The sequence below is a fragment of the Papaver somniferum genome, chromosome 1 (assembly GCF_003573695.1).
Source record: "Papaver somniferum cultivar HN1 chromosome 1, ASM357369v1, whole genome shotgun sequence".
NCBI lineage: Eukaryota > Viridiplantae > Streptophyta > Magnoliopsida > Ranunculales > Papaveraceae > Papaver > Papaver somniferum.
In genome coordinates, this window is record NC_039358.1 from 237,752,810 (window position 1) to 237,770,168 (window position 17,359).

Sequence of the window (17,359 nt, forward strand, 5' to 3'; positions counted from 1 at the left end):
TATGTGTGATACAGGACCGCACTACGAGGATGGTGATTGGAGCATGTTTAAAGTTTCTTGGCATGAAACTTCTGGTATCTCCGATACACCATCATCAGGATTATCTCCCCCATTTCTTGTCTAATTCCATCGATGATTTCTTTTTCGGTTAAAGTTGCTCAATTGGACGATCAAGGAAGACATTGACATCCATCATCCTTCGGATAGAGAACAAAGTAGGGCCCCATTCCGGGTGCCAAGTGGTTTGCATCACATCCTTCAGCTCAATAAATAGACAAGCCACTGATCCTGCAAATCATACTTCCACAAAGAACAATCAAAGCAGTTCAGTAAATGGATTCGACTAGCCAAGAGGAGATTGAGTTGATCCAAGCTCATACTCATATTTGGAAGTATGTATTCAACTATGCAAGTTCCATGTGTCTCAAATGTGTTGTTGAATTAGGCATACCCGACATAATCCACAACCATGGAAAACCCATGACTCTCTCTAGCCTCGTTCATGCACTCTCTCTAAAATCAGCGAGGATTGATCCCTTGAATAGGTTAATGCGATTTATGATTCATTCGGAAATCTTTGCAACACAAAGCCTTGGCGAAAATCAAGAACAAGACGGATATGTACTAACACCAACTTCAAGGCTTTTAGTAAAAGATAATTCCAATACAATGTCATCCGTTGTTCTCTCCATGGTCGATCCTTTGATGGTATCATCTTTGCATACCTTAAGCACTTGGTTTCAGGGCAGTGAATCTACTCCATTTGTGGCTGCTCATGGTATGAAGATATGGAATGTGTTGGAGCAGAATCCTGACTCCTGAGTTTGGCAAGAACTTCCATGATGCCATGGCTAATGACTCTCACGTGTTAATGAGTGTAATTCTTAATGAAGGCAAGGGGGTATTCGATAACTTGAAGTCTCTGGTTGACGTAGGAGGTGGGACTGGAACTACAGCTCATGCCGTTGTTAGAGCATTCCCGCACCTCCATTGCATGGTTCTGGATCTCCCAAATGTCGTTGCAAACTTACAAGGGACTGCTAATGTAGTGTTCATTGGGAGTGACATGTTCGAGTCCATCCCTCGTGCAGATGCAGTTTTATTGAAGGTATATATATATCTGAATTTATTTATCGGTTTCTGCTCCTTTTAATCTTGAGTTGCACTTATGCCCTTGACTTAAATCTCATGATTATGACTTGCAGTTTATTTTTCATGATTGGAGCGATACAGATTGTGTTAGAATACTTAAAAGGTGCAGAGAAGCTATTCCGTCAAGAGAAGAGGGAGGAAAGGTGATAATAATAGATGCAGTGATTGAAGAAGACAAGAACAAACAAGAAGATGATTTGATTACTGAAACTCAACTACTCTTTGACATTATGATGATGGCTATTCATAATGCTAAACAGAGAACTGAGAAAGAATGGGAAAGACTTTTCCTCGAGTCAGGTTTTACTGACTACAAAATAACTCGTGTCCACGGATTTAGGTCCTTCATCGAGGTTTATCCGTAAGTGCTGTGGATGTAACATGACTGAAAGTAATTTTCGGTCTTTCAAGGAAAGCCAGCGGAAACCAGCAGAAAATCCTTGGTTTAGTTAATTAAGTTTCACGCGTCATGTATTTTGATTTGATATTGGGTTGTGAGTTTGTATTTTTTTCTGGCTCTCCGTTACTGAGGGTCAGTGGTCGTGTTGTTCTTATGTTCTGTTTTATTGTTCTGAATAAGAACTGTTTGAAAACATGCCTCGCTACTGATGGTGGCTTGTACAAACGGTTTTTTTATTTTATATCGGCAAAGATAAAAGAATTGGTGCTGAAGAGTTTTAAAACTTAGCTCATTGATATCTGTGACTTTACCAATGCATTAACAAAAAGAGGGTAGGGAATATACCCTCCACTTGATGCATATGGGATACAGTGCCTTTCGCTTTGAAATGGAAGTGGGGAAAATGCACTACAATGCATAAATATATTTAGTTGTTAACTTGTCAATATACGAGTGAGGTAGGATTTATGGACACTCTTAGATGAACAATGTTAGATAAGATTTACATCATTTTCTCCGCAAAAACCCAAACGACAATGAATTTAAGTATAATATTTTGATGATATGTGGCTTTTATAAGACTCTACATTCCTACAAAAAGTGAACACAATTCGAGATGTATAAAACGACCATCTACCCCTTTGAATATCAGCCGTTCAAATTTAACGATTGAAATTAAGATTGGTAGATGGTGAGATTGATATCTCGAATTGCATTCATTGTTTTGTAGGAATGTAGAGTCTTGTAAGGGGAATATATCCTCAAAATATTACACTTAAATTCATTGTCGTTTGGGTTTTGCGGAGAAAATGGTACAAATCTTGTCTGATCTTGTCCATGTAAGAGTGTCCATAAATCCTACCTCCCTCTATGAATTATCGAAGAAATAAAAACAAGAATACAAATGGAAACAAAATTAAAATTTTCTAAAGAAAAACAAACATTAGAGAAGAACAAGAACACCACCATTTTTTTGGTTTTAGTTTCCTCAAAATACAATCAGCCGGATGACAAGTGGTAGTGGAAATGGATGGTTTTGGTTTTTTTAAGATCCCAATTCCCCGTCTACTATTATTACCACACTCCGTCCAACACTGGTAAAATAGTAGATCGAGAATGTCAGAAAACCAAAATCTTTAATTTTCAACCATCGTCGGATTGATTTTTTTCTTGAATCTCCATCACCAAAAAATTGGCCAGTGTCCAAATCTTGTGCCAACCTATATAGATTAGATATAAATGTCTTCCAAATGTCCCATATGCATGTTTAACATCTTTTGTCCAAACCAAACCAAGTGTATGCTATCTTTCTTTTCTGATGGGAAGAAAAAAAAGCATATGGTGGAAATTATCTCCCACATGGCCAAATAGAATATTTTTGGTTTCCTTCCCAATATGTCGAATATGCATTTCGTATGTTTTGCTACATATAGAAGATTTCAATCGACCATGATGTAAAGACACCAAAATAATTGCTAAATGGCCATGTGGATGTGGAATACAATTTCAATCAGAAGTCTTTCTTTCACATCAGAATAAAAGAAAGACAACAAACACAAAACATGCATTTGGAAGTTTTGGAGGGTGAAGGTCTATTGCCAAATAAAAGTTGACAAGATACAGGCCAAATTTCTGGTTGATGAGTAAAATTAAAGGTGTAAAACGTGTCGTGCCAATATGTTTAGCACGACACCGCACAACATCTACCTAATATAACATGGGAAAAGAAGTTAGCTTTTCCGGTCGTGCTGCGCCAGCGTAATCAGCATACGTCGCCATAATATAACACGCAGCACGGATGAATACAACACAGGATACAAATAAAGAAAGATAAAATATACTCCATATTATATATGGGGCTCACATATTGGGTCAGGATCTGCTGATATTATCAGAATAATGTCATTTATTTTACAAAATTCAAATGACGATGAATTTAAAATTAATCTTTTGGTGTCATGTTTCTCTAGTTAAACTCTACATTCTTATCAAAAATAAGTGTATTTCAAAATGCGAAATTTCGCCATCCAATTTTAATTTCATATGTTAATCTTTGATGGCTAATATTCAAATTGGTAAAAGATAATATTATTATATGTTTCAGAATGCACTCATTTTTAGCTGAAGCGTATAACTTTACAAAAGAAACATGTCACAAAAATGTTAGCTCCAAATTCATCTTTGTTTAGGTTTTGTACAAAAAAATGAGGTCATCATATCATGATAATATTATTCTAACCATGTCATCGGATCTTGCCCTTTATATATGTTTCATAAAAAATATTTATTTTAACAAATTTTGGACCAATTTATTTGGTTACATTGACTATTTTATATTTGTTGCAAATTTTGATAATTTTGATAAAGTTTTTATAAATATCTAGAGAATTCGTTAAATTACTCGCTGTCCAAATGTGTGAAAATATATTTTATTCTAAGTGTGCACAATTATTAAGGCAGTGAGATAAGAATGAGAAAACAAAAAACAAAACAAAAAAGGATGTTTTTAGCCTCCCTAGTTTGAGGCCTATAGGTTTTACTTGAAGCCTATAAATTTCTTCACCCACCTGCACTAAGGGGATAAGGAATGTCTAAATTAAGCAAAATTATTAAGTTACACTCGGTATTAAAATTCAATCCCAAGCTTTATCCTTCTAAACTTTAAACATATTCAAATCCTTTTAAAACTAAAACACATTCAAAGCATTTCTCTCACAAAATAAAATTAAAACCAAACTTTATCGATTGATTCTAACTGCACCGACCGATTTTCATCATCTATTTTTTTAAAAATTTCAAACTAAACATCATCGATTGTAACCCATTACTCTTAACTTGTGATTGTGATTTATTTATCTATTCAAAATTGAAAATTACAAACAATCTTGGATTATTGTGTTTAACCATAATCAGTCGACGTCCATGTTAATATTGACCAGTTCATATGATAATTGGTCGATGATGTTTGTGACCACGTCAACCGATTTATTCTGTATGTATCTTCTGGTCGAAGAATTTTTTAACAAGAATCGGTCGATGTTCATTCCCATATCTCTGATTACGGTATGAAAGAAATGCCCTGTTTTTTGTATGTTTCTTTTTCCAGAAACAGATTACGTGAATGTTCTCATAAACCGATTATATAACATTTTATTTCTTAACTGCTAAGCCCATAAAATCAGTTCATGTAAATGTCCACATAAACCGATTCTTTAACTTCAATATATCATCTCTCCTTATAAAAAAATTAGAAGCAGGAGTTCGAATCTCGTAATCAATTTCAACGTGAAGGAGTTTGGATTCAGTCTAGGGACCATTGTACTACCTTATTAAAAAAAAGTTGCTGAAATAACACAAAGCACACTAAGTATGCTCGATCTTGCGACGTCTCAGACTTTAAAGTGAAAATAAAGAACAAAGATTCGATGGGCTTCCGGCAGGAAACAAGGGAAAAAAGAAAAAATCACACCGTGTATCAAGCTAATCACCTAACAGCGGGATTGATCTATGTATTTGGAAGGGTGAAGATTAGGGATTTTCTGTTGCAGAATGTTGCAAGTGTTTAGAAGACGACGACCCTCTAATATAAATGCGTCTGGAACCCAAGAACCCCACAAAAGTTTATTTTCTTTGTATGGACACTTTGTAATAATGCAACACCTACATTGAAATTATACAAGAATACTATCATGGTGAACGGGTGTTTATTGTGCAAAAAAGCGACAAAGTCTAAGCAACATATTTTTTTACATTGTGAAACTACGAGGTCAGTTTGGCATTACTCTCTGAAATTTTTCAAATGAGTCTTAAAGAATACTAGTACTATTAATGTTGTAAGGAAAGTGATTTGGGACATATATCTTGTTAGAATATGGGCATCCAACTTAAAACCAATTGGCAATGAGTGGAGTGTCCCAAAGGATTATAAACCGCAGGATCTTAAATTGCCCAGACAATGTGGGACTAATAATCTCAACACGTCCCCTCACGTGTAGCCACGAGTTACGCGGAGTAAAGGTGCAGTCAAACGATGACTCGACACAAATAGCCTGCTCTGATACCATGTTAGAATATCAGCATCCAACTCAAAACCAATTGACAATGAATGGAGTTACCCATAGGATTATAAACTGCAGGATCTTAAATTTTCCGGACAATGTGGGACTAATAATCTCAACATATCTGCTTGCTATTTGGTGGGTAATGTGGATTGAAAGACATATACACGGCCTTTTAATGGAAAATATAATTCTCTTAATTCAATATCATTGACAGTGTGAAGATTCTTGTGTACAATTAGTATGTTGGAACGGATATTTTTGTGGGTTATTTTTTGGATACAATTATAAACAACTGAGATGCAGTCATGAGATAATTGTAGTTGGTATTTATTTTATTCTTTTGGTTTTTTCTTTTCCTTTTATGTATAGCTCAATGCTAGGTAATTTGTGTTTTGCTTCATTTCACCACTCTCTTTGTGATGTTTTGATTTATTTTTTTCAACATATTGCCCTTTCTTGTGTCAATTTTTTTTACCATACTCAAACTTAGGTACAGTACTAGTTCAACCATACTCAAACTCGTAAGGGGTAGGCGCTTTGCCTGTATAAATATACAAGGTCCTTTTGTGCCCGTGCAATAATGCACGGGCTAGTTCATCAATTGATTACGTCTTCTAGTGCCCTGACCTTTTGCACTCTTTTACTTGAGGTTTTCTTGTCATATATCATATATCATTAATAAGCATAACTATGTTCACATAGTGAAGGTAAAGCATGGTTTCCGTATGTCTTGACTCAATAAAATTTAAGATTTATTAGTATTTTGATCCTCTTTTCTTCATTGTGTGCAACATCTTTAAGTTGTATGAAACATAGAAGTATCATAAAAGTGTCATTAATATTAAAATATTAAAAAGATGTATGGACGACGATTCATGTATATCAGCGTCTGCTCCATCTAGAGTTGTCAATTAGTAACCCAACCTGCGGGTTAAACCTAGCTTGGCTTTTTTCAACCCGGACCGGCTGAGCTTGTTTCCTAAACGGGCCGGGCTAGGTTTGTTATATCTGACTCTAGTAGAAAACAAGCCGGGCTAGGTCTAACCCGCGGGTTACTCGCCAACCCGCCAAGATACTTGGTTTCTATTAAAATCGTAATTCTTATGATATATATTCAAGTTAATTGAACACTTTTAAGAAAATTTAGAACCCAAATTTTCACCGAACACCTAAAAATACACCGTATCCATGAACAATTAACTAATTAGATCTCCAACATTCATTTGTATGATGATTGTATTGCTAATTACTCAAAGTTAATTTCAAACAATCAATCAAAATAAATAGAAATGCTAAATACTTGGATTCACCAAAGAATGGGTAGGCAGACCAATGAAGATCAACTGATTAATGTATATATCGTTGCAATTTGTAACACACACCAAAAAGATCTATGGTTTTCTTCAGAGTCAAAATGGCGTAACAGAAGAAGCTAAAGAAGATGAAATTTTATTATAGAGAATAAAGAAGAAAGGAGATTAAATGTTATCGCAGTTACAAAAAAAGAAAAGGTGAAGTAAAGATAAGGATTACACTAAACCTAGAATATAGGATCTCAATGAAACATGAAAAGAATATAGGGGCGCAGACGACGCTGAGGAGATAAGATTAGGGCAAGTGTTTTTTAGTGAAGTGCGCAAGATTTTGAAACAAATTTAGTCATCAGATTAAGTTCGGATTTATATGAATACGAAATTCATTTTGGTCAAAATCAGCTGGCCCAGTTTGCTGGTTGTTCTGTTAGTTAATATCAAGGTTTGAAAAACGGCCGTTTTTTCCGAAAAACAAAATGGGGTTATTTAGACCTGTTATAACCGTTTTCACACCTGTGATTACCGTTTTTCTAAAATTAATATTTCAGTTTTTTCTTCTAAATAACATTTTAACACACGTTTTTTACACCGCATTTTCCGTTTTCATACCGGTTAAACTCGTTTTTAAGGAAAAAAAAATTGAGTTGGAGAAATTCTTATACAATTTTTAATTTCAAAGTTACAACTAAAATTTCATAAATAATCATTAAACACTTCAAATTTTATAAACTTACAATAAGTAACCTAATGACAGTAGTGCTTGAAATTTTAAACTTAGACAAACCAACTTGTACCGGCATTTTTTTTCGACTTATTCAAGTATTTTTTGTTTTCTCGACGATTCTCAGTTGATTCCTCCTCCTCTTCCTCCGCCTCATATTGGTTCGCGTAATGCATTTGGCTGTCGTAGTTAACAGTATCGTCATCTTCATAACCATAGTCTTCTTCCTCATTATCATTACGATTATCTACTTCATTATTGATATTAATATTGGAATTATACTCTTCATTAATTTCTCGGGTATCTTCTTCTGGACGATCTTCAGTGTAATGAGAATTGTATATGGGATTTTCATTTTCATGACCTTGTGTATTGTCTCCAAATGTTAGGTTACCAAAGTCATAAACAAAGTTACTCACTGGAAACCTTTGATATGAGATTTCAACTTCTGGATCATGCCATTCGTATGGTGGAGGGAGAGCTCTGGATTATTAGCTGCTTCCTCTTCCAATTCATTTAACCAATGTTCTTCCTGAGGTAAAACTGGTGATTCATCATCCCCTGCTATCCAATCAAGCATATTTTCATCTGTCAGCAGGCTATGAACATCGTGGACATCGATGTTATGTCGCTTTGCTTTACCTTGAACTCTTTGCTGCTCCAATCTTAAATTGTATTGAACATATACCAAATCTTTTATTCTTGACGAAACTAAACGGTTGCGTAGTTTGGTGTGAATTCTTTCAAACACACTCCAATTCCTCTCGGATCCAGACGATGTGTTTGTCTGGATTAGTATCTTTACCGCGATCCTCTGGAGTGATGGAAACTGAGCACCGTATGACAACCACCAGCTTACAGGATCACCTTGCAGAGCATCCAATCTTGCTGATGGTGATGCAAATTGGTCTTGCATCATTTGCATTCTTCCCCCCTAAAAATATCAAAAACTGTGAATAGAAATTCATATAATTACGAAATTAATTGTTAATAAAAATTCACACCTCTAGCATGCATGTCGCTTGTTCTTGAAGGAGCTCTGTATGATTTTCCGAAATTTGCAACTGTATTGAATGCCTCGTGGTACTGAGTTGAGTTGGCCACATTGAAGGGAATATCATTAGCATAGAAAAACGTCCAACAGAAGAATCAACTTTTTCCCGGCATGTTTTATTTCTCCCAAAATTCGCCATGCTAGGTTGAGAATCCCTATTAGTATTATATTGTCCTCCCATATCCACAAACATCCTAGGTGCTTGGTGTGGTGTACGCATTGAAGAACTAGGTATGTCCATAGAGGCCTGTGGACGCTGTGATGTACCTTCTCCGGCATTAGTATTCTTACTTTTTCATGCACAGGGTTTCACGGTTCATTTTCATACATATCTTGAATTTCTGTATCTTCATATTCAGTTTCTAATACTCGTTTCCGTTTTGCTTTGTTTCTGTCTTGCACCCATACTTTTGCTAAATTTTTAATCTCAGGTGGCACATGCATGCAGGGAGTAATTGTACCTCTTTGTTGTGCCAAATGCATTTTGAAACGCGAAATTCCCGCAGACACTTCTTTTTCACAAAAATTACACTTCAACTTTTTACCATCACTCATTACAGTACAATATGCATGAAAAACATCTCGTTTTGCAGATGTTGATCCTTCCATTATATTCTGTAAGTAGGAAATTTCACATAGCAATAAGTGACATATATCAATTCATCATGCCATTTTTTTTATAAAGAAACAATGATTTTTTACGTGCCAACTGATTCAAGTTGATGGACTATTTAATTATGAATTTTAGCATTTATTAAAACATTTCTTAAATAAATGATAATAAAATGAGCAAAAAATCTATATTTCTTAAAACATTTCTTAGATAAAAAATGAAAAAACGTAGTAACAACGTTATTTAGACCCTTGTAACCGTTTTCAATGCTCTAATTACCATTACATAGGAAATTCAGATCACAAATTATTTATTTTTCTTATTTAACCGTTATCACACCCGTTATTTTAAAAAAACGTCAAAAGAACGCGTTTTATTCCTATATAACGCGTTTTTGACCCAAAACGTGCTCACACCCGTCAAAACACGTTATAACGGTCACGCCTAGTACCTGTGACCTGGGCCGTGACCCGTTTTTCGAACCTTGGTTAATATCCCATAGGTTAAAAGTTCGAATCTCTCTAATATTACCCTTTTTTAGCGTTTTACGAACTACAGCTTTACTTCTGACTATTTATGTTAAATGACAAGTCAACCCGGCCCTAGCTTGGCTTGTTTGACAGCTCTAGCTTCATCTTTTGGGTTGACACTAATTTGATGACTAAGGCAGTGTCTTTTGCATAACTTCCAATTTGTAATTTAAAAGACCTTTCCTGGCCGGTGGCATGTCATAAAAACAAAATTAGTACAAATCAATTTGCACAACTGTAACGTTGCCCTGGCATTTTAAACAATTGGTCTTATTTGTAGGACCCTGCAAAACCCGAAATCACTTTATTCACATATATGCAAGTGTAACAAAATCACAGTTCACTGCATTGAACAATTAAATTTGATTTTTTTTTAAAGTAAATAAAAACATACCAACCGAATGGCTTTCTTTCTTGATCATAAAATCCATAACTATAGTTTTGGTGAAGAAACATGATAACTATAATGATGGTGAAAACTGGGAGATTACTTTAACTAATATAAAGAATTTAGGGGCAACTCAAAAGGATTTAGGGGCCATCAATAAAACAAAAAAGATCACCCAAAGGAAAAATGTAGCCAGCCCTTATCTCGCGTAATTCGTAATGGCGAAATTACCCTTATATATTCGGAGGATATGATAACATTTTTATCCTCGATTGCAATCGGAAGACAAAATATTACCCAGACTTCTGATTGTAGTCGGTGCAGTATTAGAATGATTTCTGTTTCATTTTTTCCATTTCTTTTTCATTTTTGAGTTGTTAGAGTTATAGAGAAGAAGGTGAAGGAAAAAAGGGAAAACCCACTTTATCACTACAAAAATGGATGGATATGAAGAAGAAGGTGAGAATCATGGCGAAAAACAAAATGTTGAGGGTTCACGACCGTTTAGAGAAGACGATTTGGGGTATATGTTGAATGATCCAAACTTTTGTGGAGAGGAAAACCTATACGACCCTTTCATGGAAGAAAATGGAGAATCGCCTGATATTGAAGCTAACGATGCATGTAAAACACAGGTATTGTGTTAAGAAACTCAAATACTCGATTTGCATGCGTTTGTGTGCTTTTGTAAATAAGAAAAACCGATTATTGCATGCATTGAATGCTATGAACTACCCAAATTCGGTAGATAATTTCTCGAATAAACTTACAAATATGACACACTGAGTACCAAATATGTATATTCGGTAGTTCCAAGATAGTAGTTTACTGCCGAATATGAGAAAAAACCCCAAACTGGTTTTCCAAAAAAATCTACATTCGGTAGTTATGTAGAGTTATTTACCCCCGAATGTCCCCAAAAACGAATTCCTCAAAAAATTTCAAAACTCAGTATTCATATCCTTTACAATCGGTAATAGTTTAACATTATTTGACTGTCGAATATAACAGTGGCCTCAAAATAAAATTTCCGAAAACTTGAAAATCGGATGTTTATCGGTTAAAGTTATCTCCCGGTTATTTATATTCGGCTGTTTTACTATATATTTTAGCTTCCGATTATATCATTTTTTGCACTCAGTAAACTGTGTACATTCATTTGCATAAATCGGGTGTTTTGAGTAACCGATAGGATTCCGAATATAGTATATTCGGCAGTTTGACTTATTTAATAACCTCCGATTATTGTATAATAATTTGTTGCTTTCATATGCAGGCCGTTGAAGAGTTTGTTGATGATTTCTATTTGAGGCCGACACTTCCCTATACTGTGCAAACGATTTGGTATACTCATTACTACTTTTCTTTTTTTTCAAAATTTATATGTTAAATAGTTATGCTTATTAGATTTGTTTTGTTTTATGCACGTTTAGACATTTGGAAGTAAGAAGGTGGCAAAGGAATGGCTTATGAACAAGGCAAAAGATAACATGTGCGTGGTAGTTCAAAATTGTGGCGTGGATTCTTGTACTTACCAAAAAAAGGACCCAATGAAACGTAATCCAAAATATACGATCGTCCTGTTGTTCTTTGGGTAGATCTTTCACAATATAATAATTTTTTATCCATTCGATATCTTCCTCAACTTGTTTTAATCTTTCTCTACGATGGAATTGTTCTTGACCTCGCTTCTTAGCCTTGATTTCCTCTTCCTCCTCATTCGTTGCCACTAACGATGGTTTAATTTTTTTGGGTTGTTTGTTCCTTTTTTGTATTTCTTCTTCCATTGCTGCAATTGATGTAGTTGTTCGCTTGCATCTTCGAAGTATGTTGTCGATTGATGATGGACTTGCCATTGAAAAGGTTTTTCATTCTGATTTTTTACTCAATAATAACTGAGAGGGGTTACCTTCCTTATATAGATTAGAGTTCCAACAGATCTAATTTTTGAAAATATGGCCGTTGAGGTTTCTGAAAATATGGCCGTTGAGGTTTCATATCAATGATGCACTACAATCGGTTGCTAACGATACATGTATTCCCTCCGAATAGGACATTCGGTAGCGACCTTAAATTTTATCTACCGATTAGGTTGGTATTTCTAAACACGACTATATTATTCGGAGGACAATTTTTTTTTGTAAAGTTCCGAATGTATGATGTCCCAAAAATCAGAATTTGGGAAAAACTGATACTTTTCAAATTTTGAACTTGAAATAATCGGAAGTTAACTTAGTTACCCAAACTTCCGAATATGGGTTGTCTAACCTTCTATATTGGCCCTTGGAACCACCTAGAGCCATGGCATGGTTTGTTTTGAACTTGTAATATTCGGAGGATAATTTTTTTTTGTAAAGTCCCGAATGAACGATGGCCCAAAAATCAGAATTTGGGAAAAACTGATACTTTTCAAATTTTGAACTTGAAATAATCGGAAGTTAACTTAGTTACCCAAACATCCGAATATACAACACAAATCATTGTCATTTGAACTTGTCTAACTTAGTTACCCAAACTTCCGAATGTACAACACAAATCATTGTCATTTATCTGCTCTTCTTTACTTTACGACCGTGACTACCTCCCAGTCCTGCACGACCACGGGTTTGAGCACCTTCAGTTTGAGCACCTTCAGTTGGAGCACCTTCAGCGCTCGATGAAACTCGAGTTCTTTTACCAGTCTTTGATATTGCCACCTTGGGCGGATGCCTCTTCGTGACTTTCTCCCCAAACTGGGCAGCATAATCTTCGTTATCCATATTATCAACTAGATCTCTAGCCTCTTTGATCTTCTCGGCTAGCATGGGATCTCCGCTCTTCAGGCATGCAGTTAACATTTTGGAAACACGCTTGAACCTGTTCACCTGTTTTTTATACGTAATGACATAACATCAAACGGTAATTACTTAAGATTTATAGGAATAATATAAAATGAACAAAAATATAAGAACACGCACCAGTCTATCATAACCAGCTTGTTTGTCTTTGATGATACAATTATAACTTGAACCGCCGCAGTAGTGTTGGATTTGATTTCACGGATAACCAAAGGATGTGATACCTTGATATACCAACTCATATAGTCTGGAGAATTTTCATCACCTCGGGTGGTTCGTCTACCAGTGTCGATAATGAAGTCATTCCTCTTATCCCAGTTATCAACAACAGTAGGTGGGCCTGTGTGAACAATCGTGAGATTATCACCACTAGAAGAGAACAACTCCAACTCCAATTTGTAGTAATCCCCCATTTTATCCACAGGTTGATGTTGTATATACCCGTTTTGTCACATCACCCTAGAGGGGTTATACATCACATATCCTGTGGGGTGCCACAATGGTCCAAAATAAAGGGACAAGTCCGACCGAACATTTATATGCCCACTGGCTCGATTTTCCTTGTATGGATCAAAGCATACGTCTGAGGCCTTCAATTGGTCCAAAATCTGCCTCATGCGAATCAAATTTTGCTCTTTTGTCCTAGAACGGTTGTCTTCAAATATATACTTTGTTCCTCTACGAGTACCTTTGCACCACCCCGGGTTCTCTCCGGCCAACTTCAGGATAGGGAAGTGGTCATAGATCCATGCCTATATACATAAGAAACCAAGTTTTAGTAAATAGATTGTGTATATTCGGTAGTAATTTCCAAACATTATTTCCGATTATATATAATCGGAAATAAAACTGAGTACCTATCCATCGAATACCCAACATTCGGAAATAGATATGGATCATTTCCTACCGAATATGCGTCATTTGGAGTTCAGTAACCTATGGTTTTTCTGGCCTGTATATTCGGTAGTAATATCAAAAGAATATTTCCGATTATATATAATCGGAAAACAAAATAAATACCTAGCCACCGAATAACCAACATTCGGAAAAAAAGATGGATCATCTCCTACCGGATATGCGTCATTTGGAGTTCAGTAACCTATAGTTTTTTGTCCTGTATATTCGGTAGTAATATCAAAAGAATATTTCCGATTATATATAATCGGAAAGCAAAATAAGTACCTAGCCACCGAATAACCAACATTCGGAAAAAGAGATGGATCATTTCCTACCGAATATGCGTCATTTGGAGTTCAGTAACCTATAGTTTTTCTGGCCTGTATATATTCGGTTCTAATAACAAAAGAATATTCGGTTCTGGCATGTATATACGGTTCTGGCATGTTCCAACAATAAATTCTCGGCGGCATTAGCTAACCCCGAGTTGGCAACAATTGACTTGAACCTTTCACATTCACCTGATAAAGGCCACGCAAGCATTTTTGTTGGTACGATGGTAGGTTTGAGTAGACGGACCGCATCTTGATGATCCTATTAAAGTACATAAAAAATCCTTAATACAAATATTATGATATAACACATAGACAATACATTAATAAAAAAATAGTAATTTTATTACCTCGGTTTCGTATATTTCTCTGGCCCGTGAGTCTTTGTATCCAAATAGCAATTTTCCTCCATCCGCCGGTAGACCAAGGATTTTGCCTGCTGGAATACTCTTCTTCTTCAAGTGTTGAGGGACAAGATGGGATGCTTTCTTAGCAATATCCTTCTTTACACCATATTTTCCTTTTTTGGCTTTTTGGGTACCACTTGGTTGTCCTTCTTCTTCTTCTTCTACTCTTGGCACTGGATCAACTGGTTCAATTTCATGGTGGGATGTAACTTGTGGAGCAGTTGGTTCTGCACTTTGTTGAGCGGCTTGTTCAACACTTGGTTGCACCCCTTGTTCACTGCCTTGTTGTTCTACACTTTGTTCAGCACTTGGTTGCACTCCTTGTTTACTGCTTTGTTCTTGTAAGCTTTGTTGAGCACTTGAATTATCTTTGGCACTCCTTTCCCTCCTAGCACTAGCTGTCACTTTTTTCCTCCTTTCTCGACTTTGTCTAAACGACAAAGAAAGGAACAATATTTACAAACTATACAATCGGAAGACAAAGTATGGAAATATAACCCGAATGTACACATTCGGACGTAAGAAGACACATACTGTTCCCGAATACAAAACAATCGAAAGCTAACTAAACATATTTACAACCGAATATGCATCAATTGGAGTTCAGAAGCTCTAAATTTTTCATTCTACACAATCGGAAGACAAAGTACACAACTATAACCCGAATGAATAAATTCGGAAGTAACAAGACACATATTTTTCCCGAATAAAAAACAATCGGTATATAACTAAACATGTTTACAACCGAATATTCATCAACTGGAGTTCAGAAACTCTAAAATTTTATCCTACACAATCAGAGGTATAAAACATTATATTGTCTTCCGAATAAATACTGGCCCCAAAATGGGATTTTTCCTATATCATAAATTTTGAGATTTTTTCAATATATATATATTCGGTAGTGAGTGTACTTCCGAATACTGTGTGTCTACTTAAATATATTCGGGAGCCAAAAAATTCATTAAACTACCGATTATTACCAGTTTGTATCCAGAAGATATGGCCAACAATATTCGGCAGATAACCAACAAATATTTCTCCCGAATACTGTCGATGTTCTTGAGATATGAAGAACACGACTACATTCGGAAGTAAATAAGCATGAATATCGCCCGACTCTGGATAAATAACCGAAAACCCTAGAAATTATTTTTCTCGATTCGTCGAATTAAAGCGAAATAAACCCCAAAAATTATAGATTCTTACCTAATTGGGGCCATTTGAAGTTGACGAAGTGTTTTACTATCGGAATGGCCACCACCGACTACATTTCCGGGTACTTCTTCTTCGCGTTCTTCTTCATTTGCAGCAACAATTTCTTAATTTCTTGCTAAAATCCCAATCTTTGGATCGATACCCCGAGCAACATTTTTGGTTCTAGGTCTGTGGGTTTCATTTCCCTTATCCATTGTTTTATAAACGAATCGACGATTTTTTGATTTTACGATTCGCGGCGATGTTTCGGTTGAACGAGGGAAAGTTTTTTTTCTTCCACAATCGGAAGATAATATGAAACTGGAAGAAGAAGAGTTGAAATGAGTAGAATTTTTTTTGATTTGGTTTTTATACAGTTTTACCAGAAGGACATTTATGTAACTTCAATATCATATAGGGTACCCTTAACTAGAGTCTTTGGCTGGGTACAAATTGATGGCCCCTAAAAACACGAGGTTAACTAACGCAAAAACCAATAATTGAACAATCAATCAAATACCACTGTGTTTTTTTCTTTTTTGGCTCTTTATCAAAATCCACTGCTTAAACATATATTTTGCACAAAGAGTCCTGCTGTCACGCGAAGATCAAGTGAGAACCAATATTTATGGTTTCATACAAATGGGTTTAGCTGAAGATCAAGTGAGAACCAATAAACAATTATCTTTTGGTTTTTTTCCGAGATGGAGGATTAATATAGATCATACATGGTTCCTAATAATTTTTCTCCTTGTTTTCAACAGGGTGTATTTCATCTTTTGATTTGTACAGGAAAGGCATCGCAAAGTCAAAGACTTACGACAATCAAATCAAGGAATGAGGAATATATATTGAATGATTTGTCCCTTTCCAGAAAAATAAAAGCTCTAATCTTGCATGCTACCCGTAAGCACTGAACCAATTGAATGATCAATGGCTATTTACTATATCTTTGTTTGTACCCTTTCTTTTATGTACAAACAATCTTATAATCTAATTCTCATGTTCATTTTTCAATATTTTTCTTTTTAATTATCGGAGTATTACGAATCCTTCTAGTTTCGGTCTAGACAAAACGAGTGAAGTAATATCTTCTAGACCTATGACCTATCCATGATGTCTTAATACCCAACTTAACTATATGATGTGATGGAGAGGGATGGTGTTCTTGCGACAAATCCTAAAGCCGAACAGTGTTAACATTAAAGTTTAAACACACTGAGAAAAGACAAAGAACTCTAAGAGGGTTTAATAAAAATTATTGTAAAGTTCAGGGACGTAAAACAAATAAAATCTAAGTGAATAAACACATAATCGTATCTAGTGTTGATGATCAAAATCCGACGGTCAAAAACTGCGACTTCATTTTGGCTGTCACACGAACCCTCGCGTGACTGCAGGACTCTTGCACAAAAAGTAAGAGTGAATGAATCGAAATAGCAGGCGTGCTTTCAAAG

General features: G+C 35.5%; 1 protein-coding gene across 2 annotated transcripts; it reads left to right on the plus strand.

Annotated features, from left to right (window-relative positions):
- The first annotated feature begins 274 nt into the window (after positions 1 to 274).
- LOC113320430 (trans-resveratrol di-O-methyltransferase-like) lies at positions 275 to 1,826 on the plus strand. 2 transcript variants are annotated; one of them, XM_026568345.1, is made up of 2 exons: positions 275 to 1,108; positions 1,234 to 1,826. In XM_026568345.1, the coding sequence occupies exons 1-2, from the start codon at positions 794 to 796 to the stop codon at positions 1,297 to 1,299; spliced, it is 381 nt and encodes a 126-aa protein (XP_026424130.1). In that variant the 5' UTR covers positions 275 to 793; the 3' UTR covers positions 1,300 to 1,826. The 2 variants fall into 2 exon arrangements, with proteins under 2 accessions (XP_026424130.1, XP_026424126.1); XM_026568341.1 differs by having other exon boundaries at positions 282 to 1,108; positions 1,206 to 1,826.
- The last annotated feature ends 15,533 nt before the right edge of the window (positions 1,827 to 17,359 follow it).

What these genes read in the sequence shown, in the direction of transcription:
- LOC113320430 (XM_026568341.1), top strand. Translation starts at nt 794, where the DNA reads ATGTGTTGGAGCAGAATCCTGACTCCTGAGTTTGGCAAGAACTTCCAT. An exon ending in CAGATGCAGTTTTATTGAAG is followed by an intron (nt 1,109 to 1,205) that starts GTATATATATAT and finishes TATGACTTGCAG; the next exon opens with TTTATTTTTCATGATTGGAG.